The 25,521-nt window shown below is 31.4% G+C and overlaps 3 protein-coding genes across 3 annotated transcripts; 2 read left to right on the top strand and 1 right to left on the bottom strand.

The window, feature by feature from the left end:
• The first annotated feature begins 7,787 nt into the window (after positions 1–7,787).
• On the top strand, positions 7,788–13,334 carry LOC100776232 (probable inactive receptor kinase At5g58300). The gene is made up of 4 exons (XM_014767145.3): positions 7,788–8,295; positions 9,798–10,146; positions 10,209–11,211; positions 12,490–13,334. Exons 2-4 carry the CDS (start codon positions 9,811–9,813, stop codon positions 13,119–13,121), a joined length of 1,971 nt encoding a protein of 656 aa, XP_014622631.1. The 5' UTR covers positions 7,788–8,295; positions 9,798–9,810; the 3' UTR covers positions 13,122–13,334.
• A 492-nt stretch (positions 13,335–13,826) lies between these two features.
• LOC121173401 (uncharacterized) lies at positions 13,827–14,765 on the bottom strand. The gene has a single exon (XM_041008852.1). It carries the CDS (start codon positions 14,379–14,381, stop codon positions 13,890–13,892), a length of 492 nt encoding a protein of 163 aa, XP_040864786.1. The 5' UTR covers positions 14,382–14,765; the 3' UTR covers positions 13,827–13,889.
• A 4,056-nt stretch (positions 14,766–18,821) lies between these two features.
• Positions 18,822–23,882, top strand: LOC100499741 (uncharacterized). Its single transcript, NM_001248455.2, is given in 5 exon segments — positions 18,822–18,880; positions 19,109–19,180; positions 19,939–20,066; positions 22,911–23,015; positions 23,518–23,882. Coding segments are annotated over 4 exon segments (447 nt in total). The 5' UTR covers positions 18,822–18,880; positions 19,109–19,110; the 3' UTR covers positions 23,662–23,882.
• The last annotated feature ends 1,639 nt before the right edge of the window (positions 23,883–25,521 follow it).

Genomic DNA, 25,521 nt, shown 5'->3' with positions numbered 1-25,521 from the left:
TCCTTTGAATCCCAATTTCTACCAAATCAATGTGTTTCATGTGCATAGTAAAGAAGAAATGTTTTAATTTTAAAAAAAATTTAATTATGTAAAAGGACCCCATTTGTGCATTGTTTTATTTATCATCTTCTATTCTTATTTTAGTTTATTAACTTGAGTCTTTAGAGTTAGTTTTAAGGATGTAAGGAAACATATTAGTATGAAAGAAGATTGATTATATTAAAACAACATAAATATATGTAATAAACTACATTTTTAATTGTTTAAAATCATCTTCAAGACTAATGTTAGCAAAAATATATTTAATATTATTATAAAATATTAGAAGAATTAACATTAGAACATAACATCAACAAAGATAATTTACCTCAATTTATTTTGAATATTCTTTTTTTTAAGGAAAAAATGAATCGAACACGTTTTCGGCAGAGTTCAACTTAAGCAAAAATATAATTTTGTATGCCTAACCTATATTTAGAATGCATGCATAGGGTACTTGCCTTTGTCATATTTATACAATCTAAGTTCATTTTTAAAAATGTTTATAATTTCCGTTCAAGACATGTTGTGGTCTTTTGAATCCTAATTTCTGCCAAATTAATGTGTTTCATGTGCATAGTAAAGAAAAATTGTTTTAATTTTAAAAAGATTTTTAAGTATGTGAAAGAACCCCATTTGTGCATTGTTTTGTTTATTATCTTCTATTCTTATTTGTAGTTTGTTAACTTGAGTCTTTAGAGTTGATTTTAAGGATGCAAGGAAAAATATTAATAGGAAAGAAGATTTATTATATTAAAACAACATAAATATATGTAATAAAGTATATTTTTAATTGTTTAAAATCATCTTCAAGACTAATGTTAGCAAATAAAAGTATTTAATATTATTATTAAATATTAGAAGAATTAACATTAGAACATAACATCAACAAATATAATTTAGCTCAATTTATTTTGAATATTCTTTTTTAATAAAAAAATGAATCAACCACGTATTGAGTAGAGTTCAACTTAAACAAAAATATAATTTTCTACGCCTAACCTATATATGCATGCATAAGGTTGTTATCTTTTCCATTTTTATACAATCTGAGTTCATTTTTAAGAATGTTTACAATTTCTGTTTAAAACATGTTGTGGTCCTTTGAATCCCAATTTCTACCAAATCAATGTGTTTCATGTACATAGTAAAGAAAAAATATTTTAATTTTAAAAGGATTTTCAATTATGTGAAAAGACCCAATTGTGCATTGTTTTATATTAAAACAACATAAATATATGTAAAAAGTACATTTTTAATTGTTTAAAATCATCTTCAAGATTGATGTTAACAAAAAAAATATTTAATATTATTATAAAATATAAGAAGAATTAACACTAGAACATAACATCAACAAAGATAATTTAGCTCAATTTATTTTGAATATTCTTTTTTTAAGGAAAAAATGAATCAAACACGTTTGGGACAAATTTCATCTTAAACAAAAATATAATTTTCTACACCTGATCTATATTTAGAATGCATGCATAAAGTAGTTATCTTTGTCATTCTTATACAATCTGAGTTCATTTTTAAAAATGTTTACAATTTCCGTTTAAGATATGTTGTGGTCCTTTAAACCCCAATTTCTGTCACATTAATGTATTTTATGTGCATAGTAAAAAAAAATGTTTTAATTTTAAGATCAATTATTTTAATTACACTTTTAGTTTAATTTTTTTTATATTGTGCGTTGTACTGTTAAATGAAAGGACCTAATTAAAGAATAAATATAAATTTAAGGATTCAGTTGAAAAAAAAATCAGAAAATTAATTAAAATATTTTAAAATTGAGTAATTTAACATTTGAAATATTTAAAAAAAATCCTTAAAAGCTAATATAAATAAAAATAAACATCATACCTAACTTGAATTAATTTATTTTGGATCGTTCAAAAAGATATGATTACACTATTTTACAAGATCTGAACTAAATTACATTTATAAAATTAGTTCGATTAATCAAACTCTTTTTTATTTAAGTATTTTTTATTTGAAAAAAATAGTTGAAAAATTAGTTAAAAAACTAATTCAAAATTGATTAAAAACTAATTGAGTTCATAATCAATTTTTTTAAATAAGTTTTTTGAATCGGTTCTAAATCAATTTAAATATTTAGATATAAAATCAAACCAATTCAAACAATTCAAAACCAAATTGAATTTGATTTTTTTTATGAAACTAATCACCTCTAATCTTTAGCATTTGAAATTCATCATCATCGCATCCTATAAGATGTAGAACAGTAAGAAAAAGCATCCAGACATATACCCCCACTCACATTTCCAAGATTTAGGCTGGTAGATTAGAAGACCAAATATTGACATAATTAAATTGATGCAATGATACATAAGCTACGTGGCAATCCAATTTCGATAACGTTTTTTTAAGGATTAATTATGTTATTACTCAATAAAATTTATGAAATGTTTAACGTCTTTTTTGTTATATCAAACTTATGCTTTAATTTATTGTTTTTCACACATGGATATTTCCTGTTTTTGTTATAGGGTGAGAAAGATTTTTAAAAATTCTCACACCATTTTGGCTTAAAGAGGGGTTTGGGCATAAAGAGAAGAGTTGGAGCTTGAAACTCAATAAGGTTTCTATTTTATTGACCATGTAGTTCCGCTGCGGACTTCGCTAAAATTTTAAACAAAAGATAGCACAAATTCTTTGTTGCTACTTGCATGCATCTTCTATCATCATTATTTTTCCGTTTGATAATTGATACCTCCTTTGATGTGTTCAATTGATTGTTTCAAAGATCACTATAGAGTGTTAGGAATAGCATTAAATATATGTAGAATAGAAGAAATATGTGTTTCTATACAAAAATATATAAGTAAATATGTATAAGATAACATCTGAAAATATATAGTCATTTAAATCAATATATATACATACACACATATATTCTTGTATGTTTAAATTTTTTTTTCTCTGTGAATATATATGTGTATATATATATATATATATATATATATATATATATATATATATATATATATATATATATATATATATATATATATATATCATTATTCATTGCGATAATATCTAGTAGTTGGTTAATTCAACTTTTTTTTTTCTTTTCTTCTGTACCTAATTCGAGTTTTTGTGTCCCCATTTGTGCATTGTTTTATTTATCACTTTATCCATTTCTCAATTATTATTAGTCGTAGAAGTTTATAGTTGATTTTCGTGGTCATAAATAAACATATGAAGATCTAGATCCAAAAAATAGGTCGAAGTGGTTGGCAAAATAAAACAATGAGAGTAGTTGAATGTAGATTTGTTTGTTTTGATCTCTCTCTCTTCTCATCTGTCACCTGTCATATCGTCATGATGAAGCTTGTGCTTGACTTACGTAGCACCACCAACTCCCATATAAAGGTAAATATAACATTGTCTTTTGTTAATATCACGAGGTTACATACATACAAGATATGCTAAAATACATATTTATTATTTAGTGATTTTTTTTTTTCAGTTTCATCGTTTTATTCCTTTAAAATGTTTTAATTCGTCTCTTAGATTAATTTGGTCTTGCTGTTAATTTATCATATTAATTATTTGATCAATTTGATGAGATATCGCAAATTCTGAAAATTGTTGCACTAATTGAATGTTAGTTATGTGAGTTAAAATTAATATTGTTGGTATAAAAACTAATGAAAAGATTACATCGATAAAAACACTTTAAAAGATTAAAGTGATTTTTTTAAATTAAGAAATCAAACTAAAATAAAAAGGAGGGATTATTTTGTCCTCTATGATTTATATGCATGACTGAGTTTCAAGCTCTGATTTTATCGTCTGTCATTCTGTCTTTATATCCAACAAACAAACAAATTATGCGACAAAATTAAAATGGATTTATTTGGAGATGCTAACTGATTTTACTAAAATAATATGTTGACTTTGTTTTCTCTGGAATCAAGGCTTGAATCCAATGCTAGCTAAGGATGAGTTAAAGTTTTTATTTTATTTTATTTTATTTAAAGAGTAACCAATATCGTTCTCATCTCTGTATGTATTATAGTCTACGTGCTCAGTTGGGGACAGAACCATTAATGATTATTGCATAAAAAAACATTTTTGCATTAAATCTTCCATTTCATACTTAAATATACTTTTTAGAAAAAGTACCATTTATTTTTCAAAAATTCTATTAAGAAATTGACAAAAATAATAATTAATTTTCTAAAATAGGTTGAATCAAACATAAACTAATTGAAATTGAGTTTATTACATCCACACAAATTGTAATAATGATAATAATAAAAATCTTAACATCATTTATACAAGTTCACCACATTGAAATTGAAGCTGATTTATCTAAATAACTTTTTGTAGATATTCATGCATTTGATTTTTTTTTTCTACCAATGGATATTAATATACGTTAACAGTGATTATTACTAATTAATTAAAATAATAAGTGTTTCTATTGCCATTTGTATTTTATTTTAATTTGCAATATTAATGACAATAGTGACTTAAACCTCATTTATATTAAGGAATGCCGGTTATAGATTTAAATTACAATATAATTATTATACACATAAAAAATAGTATATTTTTATGTTTAAATATTTTTTTTCCCTTAAATTTAAGGTTTCCCTTTTTTAATTTTCCAAATTCAAATTTACCTTTTTAGTACCCCAATTTCATGAAATACTTTTTTTTAAGTCTCTTTTTCGATAAAAATTGTCATAAGTGCATCCAAATCCAAATCGTCAAAAAATCAGTAAGGAAGGACTAAATATTTAAAAAAAATAAAAATTGAGAGACTATAAAAAGGTAAATTTTAATTTGAGACTAAAAAAATACACCCCTGGATTTGAAAGACTAAAAAATATAAAGCCTAATTTTTATTTAATAAAATCAAATTATTTGGATAAACATTACCCATTTAGTAATACTACTCTTTTAAGAATATCATGTGTACTAGTGTTTTATTAATTGGTAGAAAAGATAAAATAGAGATAATAAAAATAAAGAGAAATTAAGATATTTAAATTAAAGTAAAATGTATAATGTATATTGTATTTGGTTGAGGAGAGAGAGAGAGAAAAATTGAGAAGAAATAATGTGCATTTTATTTGGGTCTCCCATCTCATACTTCTATTTTAATTTAATTTTTTTTATATCCTCACAATCAAACAACATTAAGAAATACAATAAGTCTTGTGTGAGGTTTGAGTAGTTTTAAATTCAATTTTCTTAAAAAAATTTATTAGTCTTCTAGCTAAAAAAAAATATGAATAAAAGAAAATATCTCATTAAAAATAATTGATCAAGTTTTTTGATAAAGACAAAAGTTAATTATCCGTAAAATTAATTAATATTTTACATTAATATCATATTAAAAAAATAATTAAAAATGTAAGATTCACACGATTTCTACTCTATTTTTTCTCCCCTCCATCTATTTTTCTCCTACCAAGCGGAGGCTACGAGTAAAGGCAAACAAAGAACTAAACAAAATTTTAAGGCATTTAAGGATTTTCCATTATATTCCATTGATTTTCTTGAAATATAGGGACCAACTTTGACTATATTTTATGCGCAGTTTAAATTTCAATGGAGAGACAACATTTGACTTCTTTTTTTTTTTTTATCAGTTTTCCATTACGACAAATTAATGAAGAAATAAATACCACGTGGTGGTTTTCTTTGAATAGCCAATCACTAATTCAAAGAGTTTGACGGAGATGCAAACTTAATCTAATCTTAATTAACGGCTTTATAATCATATAATCATGTAGAAACTATTTCACTGTATCATACAAAAAGTGTCACATAATTTTTAAATTAGAAAAATAAGCGGTTTGTAAAATTCTTGAATGATGATGTAAATTTGTCAAAAAGGATGGACCTGGTAAGTTTGGAAGTTGGGTTTTGAAAGGGAAGGACGAAATTTTCATTTTTAATAAATATTCTCTAATTTAATAATCTTTTAAGATAAAAATAAAATGATTGGTTAGTGTGTGTAGACTTAATGTTTTAACTTTTAATCTTTTATAAAAAAATTAAAAATATTATACAACTCTTTTAATTTAAAAATAAAATATTTGTCCTTCCCTCGTTCTGTTTCCAAACCCAATTCTCAATCATGCCTTAATGGATTCATTCACATTAAAATGGGACTATATTTTCATATGAATTAATCTTATTTCAGAAGAGAGATATATAATTATAAAAAAAAGGAGAAGATTGTGTAATATTTTAGGAAAAAGAAGCGTAATTTTTTTTTTGTTATTATAAATTTACAATTTGTTTTATAGGTTCTCTTTTAATTTATCACTTAATTTGCAATAAGCATGCAATGTAAATTTGTTTCATATAAAAAGTGCTTTTTTTATTAATTACCAGACTAAGAGATTAAAGTGTAGAAAAATACTAAGAACAAAAAACTTATGCCCAGTTTAGCAAACTAGCATAAAATGAGAAGAAATTATACGTACTATAAAAGTAAAAAAAAAAAGGAATTAATGCGTTAATGAAAATGACATGCAGTGTAGTGAATGGATAATTCAATTAAATGTGATGGCACTCCATGCATGTGAGGTATCGACAATTTCCAGGGTTCTAATAAAGACATCTACCGGCCTTAGTTTAATTACCATTCAAACAAGACTAAGGAATGAAGGGAACCAATACTTACAATGGAAAGGAAGAGGAAGAAGGAGAAAAAGAAAGCAAAGTTGAACTTTTCCTAATAGATCCTATTTTATTTTTTAATATTTATGACCCACCACTCTAAAGGAATTAACACTATATATAGATGGGTTGAGGCTTGAGATCAGGAATAGAGATGAGAGTCAGGAGAGAAATGCATAAAATTAATTATTTGGATGATGCTAATTAAATTATAGGAGAGAGCGATACATTTTAAGCATGAAGTTTATTATGAAAAAAAAAACATGTTACAAGGAGAAATTTAAGAGTGAAAATAAAAGAATGTGTACTTTTTTCTAATATTGTTTTTTAATTTGAAACTCATGGTATGAAACATTTATTATGAGAGTATAATGATTTTATACATAATTTTTCTTCATTTCTTTATTTATCTTAATAATTAGTGAGAAACAATTTTCAAATTTTTTCTTATTTCAATTCATTTAAAATTGAAAACATATTTTTTCTTATAAGATATTATTACAACCCAAAATGGTTAATTTAAAAAGGGATTTTTGTAACAATGAAAAAGAGTTGTATTAAAGTAACAATATTTTGTACAATAATATACATAATCATTTTCTGTGTGATACCATCTCAATAATAAATTAATAAACAAAACATGGAGAGTGACAGAAGATCATAAAATTATTTTGCTTAAATAAAGTCTTTAATAAATTAATGATTTTTGTTTAAATCAATAATAATTTTTTTGTTACATCAAATCCTTTAATATATTAACACTTGAATCTTTGTTATATGATGTGACCATCTCAATAACAAATATAAATTAGAAATTGACGGTTGAAATAATGCCATATTATGACTTAAAAACTTAAAACTTTGATATATCAACCACAAAATTTTATATTAAGTTACAAAATAAATATGGTCATTTATGAGAATCTCAAGTATATTTAAACCAAATTACTTTCTTTCTCCTATCATGTGCACATGCTGTTTTTTTAGAGTACTTTTGATCTTGGCCGTTTAAGGAGAGTTATCACACAGTATCATGGTCCTAGTAGTACGTGTGCCTTGTTAGCTCACTTCTCTGACTTTTTACTCTCTCTCTGGTTTAAGTCAAGAAGCAAGAAAAGAGGTCACTGTCTATTATGCATTGCTCTGCTGTCCACTCCATTCTTTAATCCTTTGCTACCTTTTTGTTTCCTCTTTGGCTCTTCGCTTTTTTATAATTATATTTATCTCCAACTTTGACAAAAAAAAGAAAAGAAAAAGAGCTCACTTTCCTGAATCTTGATCCTTTCTTACTTCAATTTTGAACTCCTTAATGAAGCATGTATCTTCACTTCTTGTAGCTGCTACTGTAACCTCAACCCCAAAATGCCCTTCAATTTCATGCAAATTCTCTGGGCTGTTGAGCTTGCATGCTCCAATCTAACACTACACAGATTCAGATTCGCCATGCTTTGTTAAGTACTTGAGAATCTGAAGCATAGTACAAGGCAGCAACTTGCTTAGCTTCTTCACTGTGAATGTATCTTGGCCTGTTTTTTAAGCTCTGTGCTGTTCCATGAATCCTTGTGCTTCCTCTTTGCTTCCCTTCAGGTGATTACTCATTGAAAAATCTTACCTTTACTTGCTCCTGTAAGCCAACTTGTGCTAGTAACTTAGCTTGCAGATCTGGGGTGTTTTGTTTCAGTGGTTTTCATGAATGCTTGCTTCTGGGTTTAAAACTCCCAAATGGGTTCCACATTGTGGGTTTGGTTTCAAAAGGGACTTTGGGGTTTCTTTCTGGTGCTAGTGTTTGGTGTTTTTCCTCTTGATGTAAAGTGCTGCTTCTTAATGATTGGAACAATTGTGGGGTTTTGTTTTTTATTTTATGAAAGATGTTTTTAGTTGTTGTTTTGAGGAAAATTTAGTTGTTGAACAACTTTGTCTGGCGGTAGTGGTCTTTTAATTTCCTTCCTAATACATTAAATGTGGTATGTGAACAAAATTTGGGTTCTTAGCTCATTCATTCTTTTCAATGTAGAAATTCTGGTAGTTACTATTTCGTGTAGGAAAAAAGGGCCAGGAAGGAAGCTTACATTGGTTTCTGGTTGGCAAGAAAATGTGTTTATAAGAATTAACTGCAGAAATGTTAGTTCAGGTCATAAAGTCACAAGAAAGCTAAACTACCTACTCCAACGACTTAATTTGACAGTTAATGTTGTTTTGAGTTCTATTGCTTTCCTCTTCAGCTAAAATCTTAGGACTCTTTTTCTTCTGCGGTTCATCTTCTTGGCTTTGTACTTGGACCTTTTATAGAAAAGCTTTTGTGTCTCAAAAATGGTTAATGTTTCAGCCAATTGACTAATAACTTTTGCCGGATTATTAAAGAGGAATTGGTCATTTGATGGACCAAACATTTTCCTTCCCCTTCCTGACCAAGCTGTCTTAGCATAAACTTTTGACAGTCGTCTTCTTTACTCCTTATTTCTCTTTCTAATTGATCTGCAGCCATGATTTAGGTATGGGCATAGTTTGTTTCAACTGTAACCTGAATATTCTCCCTGTTGGTATAGTTGTCATTTGATATATTTTTCCACTTGTTGAAAACTGAAAATGATACAATTGTTTTCATTCAACTTCATGTAATATTCTTTTATTTTTATTTTGTCACATATCCTCTTAGTTTCTCTAAATAAGGATTTTGATTGATGTAAATGTAGATAACATGCTCCAAGAGGCATATTTTCATCAGGTTACTGTTGTTCTGTTGTCAGTAATTGTCACTCTGCAAAGTTGAAGCTACACGAGGCATTTTTTAAATATTAAATATGTTTCTGAATGTTAAGTTTTTTTTAACCACAAAAATTTTATTCCTCCATTATATGTCTGATGGTAATGAAAATCTTACAGTAAGAAAAAAGAGATTGCAAAATTTATTCAGTGCTTGCAACTGCCAATATGTATCTTGGTTGATCAGATGTTTCTTCTAGAATTAACTAGGATTATTCTACAAATACTTTTAGAAATGTTGCTGTTGCAATTTATATAGTGCTTAGAGCTTGCTTCGTCATGCTACTGTATTCTCACTTTGATTTGTGGTCATGGTGCTAATCCAGGAAAATATGAAGGATGACAGAGGTTACTTTGAATTCAAGTGTCAATATCTTATACCATACAGCCAAAAAAATCTCCATGAAGTTCTACTCCTTGCAAGCGCATCGTTTCCTTTTCATCATTGTTATTCTTTGTCCCCTGGTCATTGCTGACTTAAGTTCTGACAAGCAAGCTCTTCTTGATTTTGCTGCTGCTGTCCCTCATCGCCGTAACCTTAAGTGGAACCCAGCTACCCCAATCTGTTCATCTTGGGTAGGCATCACTTGCAATCTAAATGACACTCGTGTTGTTTCTGTGCGGCTCCCGGGAATTGGACTAGTTGGCACCATCCCTGCCAATGACACTCGTGTTGTTTCTGTGCGGCTCCCGGGAATTGGACTAGTTGGCTCAGTGGAAGTCTTCCTGCTGGCAAGATTGACTCACTCAGAAATATCAGCCTCCGCGCCAACTTACTCAGTGGAAGTCTTCCTGCTGATATTACCTCTCTTCCTTCTCTACAGTATCTCTACCTTCAGCATAATAACCTTTCTGGCAACATACCTACCTCATTGTCGACCCGCCTCAATGTACTTGATTTGTCATACAATTCCTTCACTGGTGCTATTCCAAAGACATTACAAAACTTAACACAACTAATCAAGTTGAACCTCCAGAACAACTCCCTATCTGGACTGATACCAAATCTCAATGTAACGAAGCTCAGGCGCTTGAATTTAAGCTACAACCATTTGAATGGTTCTATCCCTGCTGCTCTTCAAATTTTTCCAAATTCTTCCTTTGAGGGTAACTCTCTATGTGGGTTACCTCTAAAGTCATGCCCCGTAGTCCCCTCTACACCTCCTCCATCGTCTACTCCTGCCCCACCATCAACTCCTGCAAGACATAGCTCCAAAAGTAAACTGAGTAAGGCAGCTATCATTGCAATTGCGGTTGGTGGGGGTGTGCTATTGCTTTTAGTAGCTCTCATCATTGTTCTTTGCTGTTTCAAGAAAAAAGATGATGGAAGCCCCAGAGCAACTAAAGGCAAGGGTCCTAGTGGTGGGAGAAGTGAGAAGCCGAAAGAAGAGTTTGGAAGTGGGGTGCAAGAACCTGAGAAAAACAAGTTGGTTTTCTTTGAGGGAAGTTCTTATAATTTTGACCTTGAGGATTTGCTGAGAGCTTCAGCTGAAGTTCTTGGAAAGGGTAGTTATGGTACTGCATATAAGGCTATATTGGAGGAGTCGACAACAGTTGTAGTGAAAAGGTTGAAAGAAGCCGTGGTAGGCAAAAGGGAATTTGAACAGCAGATGGAGATTGTGGGAAGGGTTGGACATCACCCAAATGTTGTGCCCCTTCGTGCTTATTATTATTCTAAGGACGAGAAGCTCTTGGTTTATGACTACATCCCAAGTGGCAATCTATCTACCCTCTTGCATGGTATGCATTTCTTTTTCTCCTAGTTTCAGTTAAGGCTTTACAACTTGTTTTAGTTGTCTGTTATTCTGTATTTGAGATTATTCATGTTTTGCGTGATCTTTTATGTATACATCAATTATTCTGTATTTTGTTGAACATGATGATATTTGATTAAGGCAGGGTATACTATTGTTAAATAAGTGTAACAAAAAAATAATAATGGGGGCATCAATGTCTGACATCTCCAATGAATTTTAACATACTGTGAAAATGCAAAGTTGAAATAAAATGACCCATTGCTTCATTAAGAAATGTTGATACTGTATCTCCTAGTTATTGGATAGAAAAGTCTCTTCTCCTATCAATATCACCCATCTGCAAAAAAGCAGTAATGCAATATAATTAACACTGGTATCTCAATGAAATAACTGGAAAAAATGTACCAAGAAATAAATAATGATGATCATAAAGCAATATGATGCATGAAACTACTTTGGACTATTTAAGTGATATATAAAGAACACTAATTACTCTTTTACCAATTCCTTGCTTTGAAAATTATTTTGAGAAGCAGTTGATTATAATATATAATGATTAGTTAGCTTATGGTTAGACATTGGAGGATGTACACTACAAGCTATACATATTATGTAAATATACTTTTGATCTGTTATATTTAAGATTAAATTAAATTAAATTTATGCTCTCTTCATTGCATTGGGACTCTCCATTTGAAATTATCTGTTTTCAGGAGATGACTGACCTTATGAGTAAAATGTATCAAGTTTTGACTAAATTTAGTCATCATACTAAAATTGGTACATGCATCATTAACCACTAGTTGAGTGATAGACATTAGACACCAATTGATAGAGTAATAAAATACAATACTGAACACAAAAATAGTACATAATATAGCAATACACTTCCATTCCCAGAGATAAAAGTCTCCTACATAGAGCCTCTTCCTAACCCACTTGGGTCTTTGTTCCAATCATTGTGTTGCCTGCAACTGAAACTGCGCAATGTAGTCTGTCATAATCATCATGTATAATTTGTTATCTGCATTGCATCCTTACAATGGATTTCTTGTTACTGCAGTGAAAGCAGTAAAATATGATCATATAAGAAAGAAATGGAATTTGTTATCACATGTTGGGATTACTCTCATGTTTGAAGTCCTTCAGGATAATCTCATTCCTACTGTTTATGTAATTTACTTTCGTATGGGTTTATATGTGCTTGAGTCAGCTAGATCACTTTCACTTTCACCTAAATCAGATCTGAATTTGATGATAGGTAACAGGGCAAGTGGTAGAACTCCATTAGATTGGAACTCCAGAATAAAAATCTCTGTAGGAATTGCCAGAGGAATTGCTCACATACATTCTGTTGGAGGTCCAAAATTTGCGCACGGAAATGTTAAATCCTCGAATGTCCTCCTCAACCAAGATAATGATGGCTGCATTTCTGACTTTGGCCTGACCCCGCTTATGAATGTTCCTTCCACCCCTTCTAGAGCTGCAGGATATCGTGCTCCTGAAGTGATTGAAACGCGTAAGCACACTCACAAGTCAGACGTGTACAGTTTTGGTGTCCTCCTTCTGGAAATGCTGACTGGGAAAGCACCACAACAATCTCCGGGGCGTGATGATATGGTTGATCTCCCTAGGTGGGTCCAATCTGTTGTTAGGGAGGAGTGGACGGCTGAGGTTTTTGATGTGGAGCTAATGAGATACCAAAACATTGAAGAGGAAATGGTGCAAATGTTGCAAATTGCCATGGCCTGTGTGGCAAAGGTTCCAGATATGAGGCCTAGCATGGAGGAAGTAGTGAGAATGATTGAAGAGATCCGGCTATCCGACTCGGAAAACCGGCCATCTTCGGAAGAGAATAGATCCAAGGAGGAATCAACTGCTCAAACTCCATAATTAACACTTGCCTTTTTCTTGTGTTCCAAGCAAATTGATTTCTTGAACCTTTTTTTTTTTTCAGTTAGCAACATTCAGTGGTATATAAGAGTGCATGAAACAATTCTCACAGATGGAATTACTTCTGTTATTTTATTCCTTGGGAAGGTTTATTTTCATTAATTCTTCTGTATTAACGTTGTAATTCAATTGATGATCTTCATTCAAGAACAATCTATCCCCTTTAATTATTGTGCTGCTGGTTGTGTTAGCACTTAGCAATGTGCATTTCTGAATCACCAGATCAGGCATGGCTGGGTAATGATGTGATAAATTATACCCTCTTCTGTCTATTGATCTTTCAATGACAATGTGATGATACGTTAATGTATGCTTTAAAAGGCATCTGATGTATATGGATAACGTGAGATTAAAATTCTTTGTTGATAGTCATGGATGGCCTAAAATTGCACGACATGGTCAAGTAGGTAATCAGCCTACTATTGGTTTGTAGATTGATAATTTTTCACAAAAATTTGTCACGTTCCATATTTTTCACATAAATTTCATATACATCCCCCAAACGGTAATTGTATATGCTCTTGTTGAGGAATTGGTTCATGCTCTTATAATTGGTTCCGTTTGATGTTGAGGGATTGGTTGGTCAAGATTGATATAACTTTAAGTAGATTTTCTGTTAGAATTTATTTTGTACCACTGACTCAATGAAACATAAATCAGATCACTTCAAAATTAATTTTGTTAAATGCTCATTCAAACACATGCTAATTAGGCAAGATCCCATGCAGTTTGAAAAGGTATGGCAGAGGATCTGAATCCCAGGACATCAGAATATGGTTCAAGGCCTTGAAAACCTGCCTCATCTTCTAAGACATCAGAAATTGCTTCAAGGGGCAGAAAATTAGCCTCAACTGTATCATCATCTGCATGTTGTGTACGCATTTCAAGCAGAAAATCAGAAATGGAACGAACGTTAAGAAGCAAGTAGCAGAAGAATGCTGCAAGTGGAGCCAACTTGAAGCTCATCTTCATCAACGTGACCAAGAAGCACCCAAACAAGAAGTTAGACACACCAACTTCGAACCCAAGTTGGAGCTTCGACAAGCTCATTGCCATCAAGGCAAATGCCGCACTAGAAGTAAGGTTCATCATTTTTCCGTGCCCATTGTCATGTTTTCCTTCATTTTCACTACGGTCTTCCAGAAAAGACCATAGTGAGTTAAGTGTTAAGACCACAAAACCTACGTGTGCTTTCAACATGACATTCCTCGCATGTTATCCCCAACAGCATCTTTTAACGAAGAGCATGAAGATGGATGAAAATGAGGATACGACTCCGTATGCGACGATCTTCGGTGTGGTCCAGTGTCCGAACAAGTGATGGAATGAGGAGCTCAGGGCATAACAGATGAATCCAACTATGCTTGAAGCGAAACCAGTGAGTTTCCACAGCAAAGCAAAGGGTGGATTAGGAGTTTTGATATTGAGTTTTGGAGAGCTTGAATATTAATATTGGGTATTGTTATTGTGAGGAAGAAGAATAGTAGGTTTGAATTCAAGACAAGACGAGTTATTAGAGCATGATTAGGAGGAGCGTTTTATAAGAATATGGACTTTGATACTAAATTAATTTTGTTAAGTTGTGGAGCCACCGAATAAGAGAGTGTGGTTAGATAAGTTAGCTTTTTTTAGCTAGGGAGGTGTCATGTTGTTCAAACAAATTAAGTTAGACTAACTTTCAACTTATATTTACTCTAATTTTCTCTATTAGTTTCAATGCCTAACTTGCATATTTTCCGATACTCTCCTTCAAGTCCAACTGTGTTGGGGTATGTATTGGTCAACAGTGACTTGCTTACCGTCTTAGCTTCAAATCATTTTTTTAGTTGTAGTGTTTTTTTTTGGTTGCCTCCCTTATTCTTCATAGGATAAAAATCTTTGGATTCTATGTTATTAGAAACCTTAAAAGTGAACAAAAAAGTGTAGATATGATTTGTTAGAGATAGAGAAAAAGAAAAAGTATCAAATATTGTTTATGATATGAGTGTCTATGTATCAATACTCTTCTTCCTATTTGATTTGTTATTAAGTTATCTCTCAAAAGTCACAAGTGTGTTATTCTTAATTTTTATTAATTTACCTCGGTTTGTGTTTCTTAAGTTTTAGAGACCCAATTTTTTTCTTAATTCACAAGTGTATCAAATAGTGCCATGTTGTCTAAAAAGAAACACTTCCCAAAAATAAACATTAATCCATTCATACTCTTTCCTATTTGGCCTTCATAATTTAACACTTTTTGACCAAAATGTTAAGAATTGTGGGTATCCTAAAACAAAAATTTGTGGGTATGACTATCCCAATCACAGGTCTTATTAAAAACTTTACCATTTGTCAGCAGGAACCTACCTTGTGTTTTCTCTCATTTTTTTGTTTATTTTCTAGGTATTACTAGTGTAAACATAGCCTAATTTTATTTATTACATGTTTGTGTACAAATTTCCAGCACTGGTGTTGTCTGTTAATTGAGAACTAAAATGATTTATATGCCGTTAGCTAGAATTGCATGTTGGCCTAGTTGAGCAAGACTAATCAGAAAGATCAAGTTGTAGCTAGGTTGTTCCTCATTGTCATTGCCTTTACTAATTATCAGCATTACATTTAAAATTAAAGTTCCAAGTGCATAGTGCATCAATAAACAGGAACCCTGCAACCTGTGATTGCTTTATATCAATTTTAATAATGTTAGCACTAAGTGAATAGAAACAAATTAAAATATTAAATAAATGAGTGCAGTCAGCAGTGGTGGCCCGCGGCTAAGAGGAGATCGATCAAGAATGCATTTGGCAAAAGCATATGACGACCTTATCTGTAATGCATGATCATGTGACCTTTGAGTGTTCTAATAATAATATATTAACCAATCAGAAAAGCCACAATCACCATATTCTTGGAAGGTTAGTAGATTATATAATGTCATTTTCACATTTTGTTATACAAAGATTTCAATGACTGCTTTTTTTTTTCCCACTTATGCAATTAAAGACAGTTGAGTGTAACTTTTGGGGTCTGTGCGTGTTTGCATTGCATTACTGATGTATTTTTAAGAAATAAAGTGACCTGGTTTTGGTTCTCTTTTTTTGCCTTTTAGAGTTTGATACACATGACATTGGCTAATTCTATTGTCTTATATGGGGGTGGTGCCTTAGTGGCTCTATGGTTAACCTCAGGGTCTAATTGATTCTATCCCCTGGTGTGTATCAAATATGCATCATGCAAATATTTCAAACCCAAATTAAGCCAACTTTTTCAAATGCTGTTATTTCTTGGTTCATTATTATGCCACAGTTTCTCCAGTTGTTGGAAGTTGTAGGGCTTGCTTGCATGTATAGTTGGTTCATTCAGTCAGTACGTCCAGTTATCTGCTTTTCAAGGTACTCACATAATTAATTTCAGTTATTTTAGCTGATATGTGCATCTTGGCTACCCAGATTAATTAATTGAATTTGTTAACCTGCAGATGAATCTACAGTAACAGTTACACCTTTGGTTAAGGGAATGTGTCATTAATCTCTATACCTCACTTTTTTTTTTTTTTGCATATATACGGGCTTTTTTTATCTGAAATCGAAAGAAGATTTACAATAATTCATGCACTCTCAATATATATCCGGTTTAGATATTCTTTTAGCAGTTTAAAATTCTTGTGACAAGAAAATTGAAGGACATCTCATTTCCAAGAAACGATCGATATCCAACATTAAGGATGTAATTTAGAGGTTAAAATATAGTTATAATTGTTTATTAAAAATTAGTTGTTGTTCTGCTGGTGGTGTTAGCACTTAGCAATGTGTATTTCTGAATCACCTGATCATGCCTTGACTGGGTAATGATATGATAAACAATACCCTCTCTTCTGTTTATTAATCTTTCGATGCCAGTCTGGTGATGATACTTTAATTAATATGCTTTAAAAGGCATATCCATCTGATGAATAGGATAATAACGTGAGATATTAAAATTCTTTGATGGTAGCTGTGGCCTAAAATTGCATGACATGGTCAAGCAGGCCTAAAATTTGTCATATTTCACATACACCCCAAAAAGTTAAATGTATATGCTCTTGTTTTAACTAGTACACTGAAGGATTCTATATGCTTATTTATGTATTTTAGCTTTATTATTGAAACAAAAAACGTGGGGGGCAAATTGGAGCAATGAAATTTGAACTGGACAAAGTTCAATTTCCAACTGTTGATAATCCAATAATAATATTAACAATTAATATTTATTGATAAAAAAGAACTACTAATAATTCAGTTTTTTTTAAGCTTGCGAGAACTTAACTTCGGGCTAACTTAGATTAGAATCATTGGATCCTTCTGCGTTGCTTCATGTGGTTACAGGGTTTGTTCCATAGAGTTGCTTTTACGTATGAAAGTGTTGATCAGTGTTATCAGAAAGGCATCTGAAAAAGTAATAGAAGTGTAAGCTGTTTATTACAGGAAGAGAATCAAAAGATGATTATTTATTCAAACCCTCATATTGTATTTTGTGGAAGAAAAATGAAAAAAAAAAGTGTCAATTAATTTAAGCTTGTGTAGGATATTAAAGGTCACTTTTTATCCATTAAAAAATATCTTTACGAGAAACCAAATTGAGACTAGAAAAACTCATCTTGAATAATAGAACTGATTAAAAAGTGATCCTTTTGAAACGTGATGTGTATATAACTCAGAGTTCCGTTAAATGGTGAAAATGCGTTCTCTGATACCTTGATAGTAAAGGGAATTGTTTATTTTAAAGAAGCTGAATCTATAATTAGTTAATATACTTCTTTTCAATTAACAATGTGTAAAGAGATTAAATCTAGTATTAGTTGAATTAATGATTTATTAATTATTCACTTTTTATTATAATAATAATTAAGTTATTTTTATGAATTGTTAAAAAAAAATTTAGATAAATTCTTAAAACTTAAAAACATAAACATTTCTTCTTGAGCCTTTTTTTTTATTTCGTTACTATTGCTTTTGAAATTATACAATCAATTTTCACACTATTTAATCTATACTAATAATAAAACGAATAATTCTCATTTTATGTCTACATTTTATTAAATAATTTTATCTTTAAACCACTTTTTAAATTTTTAATTTTTTTAACCTACAGTAACTTTTCCTTACTTGTATATTGTAAATTAGTTTATTCTGTCATTTTTTTATTAATTATATATAACTTCTATTTTTTGTTTTTATTTATTATTTAAAAGATTTATAGACCCTGGTTTTAATAAAAACATCTACTCAATTTTTAAAATAATAAAATTTTTAATTTAAATATACAATCTTAATCCATTCAAATAATTTTTAATCATGTTTAATGATTTAAAATTAATTTCATAAAAAACAATCGAACAATTTTATTAACTTACTACTAATTTTTATCATCTAAATCAAATAAGGCACTTCATGGTGTCCTTCCTGGTACATATTTGTGAATTGTGACAACATATATTTTTACTGTGTCAACGTTGATCCAATTCAATAATAATAATAATAATAATAAAAAGAAAAACGTTAGGACGTTGATCTCACGCTATCATCCAATGACCAATCACAATTCTCTGTGAACTTTCTAGAATCTCGTTCTTCCTTTGCCTTCTCCTTCTTCTTCAACCCTTTTTCTTTCTCTTTCTTTCGCACTTTCATTCTCTAAAAAAATCTAAGTCCCTTTGGTCTTCATCTTCTGTTCTGATCCAGGTCTGTTTCTCTCTCTCTCTCTCTCTCCCTTTTACCGTTCCGATTGGTGACCCTTCAATCAATTTTTCAATTTCAGATTTTTTAGGTTTTATTTTGTTAATCGGTTTCTGGGTATAGCGATCTGTCGCTTATAACCTTTATTGTTATGAAAAGGTTTATTTTTTGGACTCTATTTTCTGCGTTTTATTTCTCAGTTATTTTGTTTTTTTTTTCTTCTTTGAACCTTAGGTATGGCTTCTAAACGCATCTTGAAGGAGCTCAAGGATTTGCAGAAGGATCCTCCTACCTCATGCAGTGCAGGTGAGCTTCTCGATCCCTTTCTCTTTTTTTCTTCTTTTGTTGGGTGTATGAAAAACAAGAATTGAAGGAGTTTTTGTTTCTACCTTTAAATAAATTTCGAAGGATAAAAACCACATCTTGGTGCTCCGTTTTCTTCTTTTTGTGGATGAGTTTTGTGCCTATGCAATTTTTGTTTTGTTTTAATTATCTGTTTTCCTTGGTATTTTAAGTATGTTGTTTGTGAGGTTCCCCCCATTAGATTTTAGATTCTAGATTGATAGCTGATTCAGAAAATGAAAATGAAATAAAGGTGTAACGTGCTTAGGTGGGTAATAAGATGCTAAGTGTTCTTACCATTTATTATTTTGGTCGATTATCATTTATGCAAAGTGCTTGGGGTATCATTAATTATGCATCCTTGATAGATTTGTTGAAAATAACTCCTTTAAAGTGAGGGGTTCATTATTAGACAAAAATGTAGAGGTAATTAACTGCTGAGATTGTGATAAATATATGCTCTTGTGTAATAAATTATGAAATTGTTAACTCCATTGAATTTTTAATTAATGGTTATCATTTAATGTGAACTTCTCACATTAGAGGAGGTGAATCTTATTTGATGTTTTGCTTCCAACTATTTTTATTAAGTATACATATGTATTCCTTAAGTTATTTTGTCTGTTCTGAATTGTAACTTCTTGGTTGGTTGTTTGGTGTTAGCTTCAGTGTCCCCTCTCTATATTTTCAATAACTTTTGAATACTTTGTTGTTTACTTTAGGCCCTGTGGCTGAGGACATGTTTCACTGGCAAGCCACAATCATGGGACCTGCTGATAGCCCATATGCAGGTGGTGTTTTCCTAGTTTCAATTCATTTTCCTCCTGACTATCCCTTCAAGCCACCAAAGGTACTCTATCCTATTCTTTTACTCTCATTAGCTGCATGTATTGTTAGGTATTCATCTTCTAAACATTTTCTTAAAGTTGTATCTTCAGAGGTCAATTCTTTTTTAAGTGCTTCTTGTTCCAAAGATTCACTTGTTTAAGAACTTGATGTTCATCAACCTTCCATGGTTGTGGAGGTTTGTTGGAGCTAGATTCTTGACAACCTTTGCACATTCTGTCCCAACTGTTAACCATATGAAGTTCAGCCTCCTTGATTTCAATGGTAGTGGAGATTTGTTTGAGATAGAACCTTGACAACCTCTGCACTGACTGCTCCAATTACTTGCCATGTTGACTTGTTTTTAACCTGGTTTGCACTAATGCAAACAGTTCACTGAGTGTGCCCTTGACTGGTTCCAGTTTGTGCCATGGAGGATCCCTCTTGTTGTTATATTTCTAAAGAGTCCTTTAGAATACAGGCTTGGCTCATGTGCTTGTATAGTTGTATATACTTAACCTTGTAATAATATGAGGGTAGCTGTAGTGTATCCTATCATTATTAGGCTAAGTATATACAAGCACATGGACCAAGCCTGTGTACATTCTAAAACCCTTTTATTCTAACTCTTAACAATTTTGAAAGTGGTTGTGGTATTTTTGGGGGGGGGGGGGGGGGTTATGTGTATGGAATTTCCTATGAGGATTTGGGGCAATTATGGCGGTTCCTGTTCTTCCTTCTGAGGTGTTTGTTTTGTAGTTTTCTATGGGTATATTTTATTTCCTTTGATCTGTGGTTTCTTTTAAAGAATGTTATCCTCTCTTGTATATATTCTTCATCATATTTGATGCTGTTTATTATTTCAATCTGAAATACAAACTAATACAAGAAAAAAAGTCTTTTTCCCACTAGGCGGTTGGGCTGTCTTCCTTGATCAAATGTCATTGTGTCCTTTCAAAAACTAAATCTTCAATAAGGTCATTTTGATCTCTTAGTCCTTTTTAACAGTTTTACTTGTGTTTTTCTTGGTCTTCCTCTTCCAATGTTTCTAATTATTGGGATTTTTTTACTCCTCTTTACACTTTACCTCACACAGCCATACCATCATATTCCTTCTGTTTAACCTACCCTGTAATTCATTCATTCCTGATCTTGTCCTGTGTGTCCATCCATCACATTCAGATCTCTATTACACTTTGGTTATGCTCTTGTCACCTTACTGCCTAGTCTTTAGTACCAAAACTTTGCTGGTTTTATAACTTTGTAGTCAAATTTTCTTTTAAGCTTGAGACACCTGTGGATCACTAGCAACACTTGAAGCATTTATCTGTTTCATCTACCTAGCTTTTATGATTACATGTTTTTTTAAAAAAATTAAAGGATGCTCCCAACTATACAATATCAGGATGGCAAACGATTTTGCTTTGTTTTAGGGAAGAAAAAGGAAGGAGATAATAAGAAGAGAAAGGATATATTTTCTGGTTGTTTGACAAGAGAAAATGAGAATGAAAGTTAAAAGTTTTCTTTCTCTTATTTGGTTATATGGAAAGTTGAAGGAAAGAAAAAAGTGTAAAAATAAGGGTAATTAGTTTTCAAATATATATGATCCCCTTTCCATCTTCTCTCTCCTAATGGACAGAACACAACACAATTAGTCATGGGTCTCACATGTTTCACATTGTGGAAGAAAGCAAAAAATTACTCTTTTCTATCCTTCCATATATAATCTATCCATTTTGTGCCTACTAAATGGATGCTTAGGGATTATCATTGTAAAAATTTTCATGCAAGATAAATTTTTGTCAAGTAAAAAAACATTCTTATTTCTAATGTTAGAAAGAATAGAAACAGATGACACATATGTAAGTTTGATTGGGAAAGTGTACACGTATAAGTTGACATATATGAAAATAAGATTAAAAAAACTTTGGATAGATTTTTATTTTTGTAATTATATGGAACCACAATATTTACTGCCGTGCAAGGTTCATCTATCACATGCTAAAATGCATTTAATGTTCATCAACATTGGTGTCTAGGATGTTGTATCACTTATTATAATCCTAGGGAATAATCTCTAGTCGCCACTGGCACCAAGTCTAACAAGAGGCTATAATATATGGATGATATGCTGAACCTATGAACTATGTCTACTAAATTATGAGTTTTTCAATCTCTAAATTCTCTCTAAAAGATTCTGCTACTATATCTGTCTTCCTTCCCCTCAAATAACAGTGTGCAGAGAAACCTAATGAACTGGAGTACTGGGCAACACCTAAAACCAAATGAAACTGCATCTAAAATAACCAGACCATTTTAAAGTGGTTTTTATGTGGAAAGAGATGTACACTAATACTTCTATTTTTTATGAAATATTCAAGTAGAATAGGAATTCAATACTTGAAAATGTAAAGTTAGGGGTACAATTGGGCAGGGTTTGAGGTGTTCTGAACTCCAAACCAAATTCAATCAAACAAAACCAGGTTGGGTTGGATTCGGTATCCTTTTTTTGGCTAGTCAACCTGATGTCTATTGGGTGGGTTCAGGTTAGAATAGAATAAAAACATATATCAAAAAATAAAAAATGAGGAAAAAAAGGACCATCTCCCTACCAGCAGAATCCCGCAGCCTCTAACCTGCCACCCACAAGCCAGATATTCCATCCATCATCAACATTTCCCTCCCTGCTCTCTCTCCTCTTTGCTATCTCTCAAGTTATCTCTTTCAAGCTAAAAGAAGCTAAAACTGTCAAACAGCTTGTACTTTATTTTTAAAGATCTTATTTGACCTTTAAAGTAAGCTAAAAAGAAACTGAGCTAAAGATAGCCTTTTTTAGAAGTGATGACTTTAATATGCCTAAAAACTGCAGGTTGCTTTTCGGACTAAGGTGTTCCACCCAAACATCAACAGCAATGGCAGTATATGTCTTGACATTCTCAAGGAGCAATGGAGCCCAGCCCTAACCATTTCCAAGGTTTGATTTTGGTTTGCTTGTCCAGCTTTATATTTTAGTTTTGCATAAGGATCGTGGTTGTTTTCAACTTGCTGATTGTAGCTAGATGGATTTTCTGAATGACCATGTGATATTGTCTGCTATAAACTAAATTAATGCATGTGGGAGTACTGAAATAGTACATGTTGTGCTGGGTAATCACTTGAGACTGCTAAAATTAAACATTACAAAGCTTGTTGTGCCGTTGGGGAGAGTGTTATAAGTTGATGAACAGGGGTTATTTAATATGTAAAAAATCGTCTATTTACTATTTAGGATACTCCTAACTTCAGATTTCGTCTATTTAGGATACTCCTAACTTCAGATGTGTAAAAAATCGTCTATAAGTTGATGAACTGTGTATTCAAACTCTTAAACTTCTGATATGTTGACTTGAACAATAGTTTTCATGTCTCCATCGGCTGATTATATACCAATGAAGTTTTGGTTATTCAAGACTGAAAACTAATTCTACTGTTTTTAGGTCCTTTTGTCAATTTGCTCATTGTTGACGGATCCCAACCCTGATGATCCACTCGTACCAGAGATTGCACACATGTACAAGACTGACAGGGCCAAGTATGAGGCTACGGCCCGCAGCTGGACCCAGAAGTATGCCATGGGATGACCATATAGAGCTGTTTTTCAATGAAGCAGCAAAATCATAATTTATGTAAAAGAACAAAAGATATTTTGAATGAATTTGAATGCTTTATTTTATATTAGTGGAACTCCACAGTGGTAAGAAGAGACCTGGTTTGCCAATTTGTGAATATTTTCTTTGCTATACACTGGTGATGGAAGAATGTTGTGTTGTGCAAACTTTTCTGCTTATTCATCTGATATTCCAAACAAGTGACCAATATAATCATTACAAATTAGGCGCTAGCTACAAACTGAATTTGGAGACCAAACATAAAAAAGAACAAAAAAAAATATAGGATAGAGCTGTATGTAGGTTTATTTTTTTACTATTTTTTGGTGTTCATGCCACCTTTAGTCATGTATAGGGAGACTATACGACATCTTATTATGCTGCACGACTTAAGACTTGTGTATTCACTTTATTCGTAGTTAGACAGTAGTTTGTTATGCTAGATGTTGCAAATACGAAGGTATTTGATATACATTAAGGTCCTATCTTTCAGCATTGTTTTGATGGAGACAGACCAACTACAAAGACTCATCACAATGAGGAATATATTTGTCCTTTGGTATAAAAGGAAAGCTGAATCACTTGGGCGTGTTTATTGTGTGCTTCAATCTTGGAAAATGAAAGGCATGTTATGGATATGTTCAATTATGGGGGGGTCAGATATTTTTTTTCCTCCAACCGTGCCTTAATTCAAGTATCCAACTAATAAGATTTAACTGGCACTTCTTGTTCCTATGATTGTGATGCTGAAGAGAAAGCCTACGTTTTCTTCCCACTTTATTAATTCGTCTTATTATTAAAAAAATCGTTTTAGTAATGTTCTCTTTGCCAAATCATGCAATGAAATTAGACATCTTTAATACAGTTGAAGGATCGGGTTGACTTGTATAATTTTAAATTTGTTGTGCATGAAAAATGCATCATGCTGGAAAGGTTCTAGCAATGAAGCATGAGTGAGACACGTTTGCGGGTGAGGTCATAACAAGTTTCAACAATTGAAGCCTTGGAGGAAAAGTTAGCAAAAAGACTAATAATAATAAAAAAGACTGGTCACTTGGTTGACAAGCAAAATGAGCTGAGGGGTCACTTTTGTTGTATTGTACAACGTTTTGGCTCTCCCAGCAGGGTAACAAAACACGTGTTTGACTATCTTGCATGCTTATTTTGCCTTTGCTTCTTCTTCAAGCCAAAACCTAACTAAACCTTTAAATTAAGCCCCCATCATACGATGTTAACATCCCCTCTTTTCTAATTTCACGTATACCCGTTCCTCATTTTATATATAGGTCATGTTTGGAAAAGATTTGATAACTCACGTATAATATTCTTTTATTACATCTTATGTGGAAGTAACACTTAGGAGCTTCTATGCTTCTTTAAATTTGAAGTAAAAATAAGCAAGATGTGAACATAAAAGTGTGTCTAAAGTCCTAACAGACTGATAGTCAAAATCATGTAGAAGTTTATGCAAACAAGTTTATTTAACATAGTCACATTGACAACAGTTGTGAAATGTGTCTCTTCGAGGAAAAAGTAATTGGTTTCCTCAAATCCATGGAAATTAGCCATTACCCGGATGCTAGAAAGAACTTCATCGTGATGTTCACCACTTTAAATTTAACTTCAATCAACACTAATATGAAACATTCTCACCCAAAAGAGAGAGTCGTAAGAACTGAAAGTCTTGTTTGAAGGAGTTTGTTTTCCATTTATTTGAACATTTCAACAAGAATTTTCTTTTATATGTGATAAGAAATTTAAAACAGGAACTTTTTATGGTAAATGAACATTTAATATATTAAAAACATAAAAAAATTGTTCTACGCTTGCCTT

The sequence above is a fragment of the Glycine max genome, chromosome 14 (assembly GCF_000004515.6).
Source record: "Glycine max cultivar Williams 82 chromosome 14, Glycine_max_v4.0, whole genome shotgun sequence".
Classification (NCBI taxonomy): Eukaryota; Viridiplantae; Streptophyta; class Magnoliopsida; order Fabales; family Fabaceae; genus Glycine; species Glycine max.
The sequence above is the reverse complement of the archived record's forward strand: the minus strand, read 5'-3'. Positions and strand labels throughout refer to the sequence as shown.

Excerpts from the sequence above, each read along its gene's own strand:
- LOC100776232 (XM_014767145.3), top strand. The coding sequence starts at position 9,811 with ATGACAGAGGTTACTTTGAATTCAAGTGTCAATATCTTATACCATACA. Across the intron at positions 10,147-10,208 it reads CTGCCAATGACACTCGTGTT|ATTGACTCACTCAGAAATAT; the intron begins GTTTCTGTGCGG and ends CCTGCTGGCAAG. Across the intron at positions 11,212-12,489 it reads TCTATCTACCCTCTTGCATG|GTAACAGGGCAAGTGGTAGA; the intron begins GTATGCATTTCT and ends ATTTGATGATAG.
- LOC121173401 (XM_041008852.1), bottom strand. The coding sequence starts at position 14,381 with ATGTTGAAAGCACACGTAGGTTTTGTGGTCTTAACACTTAACTCACTA.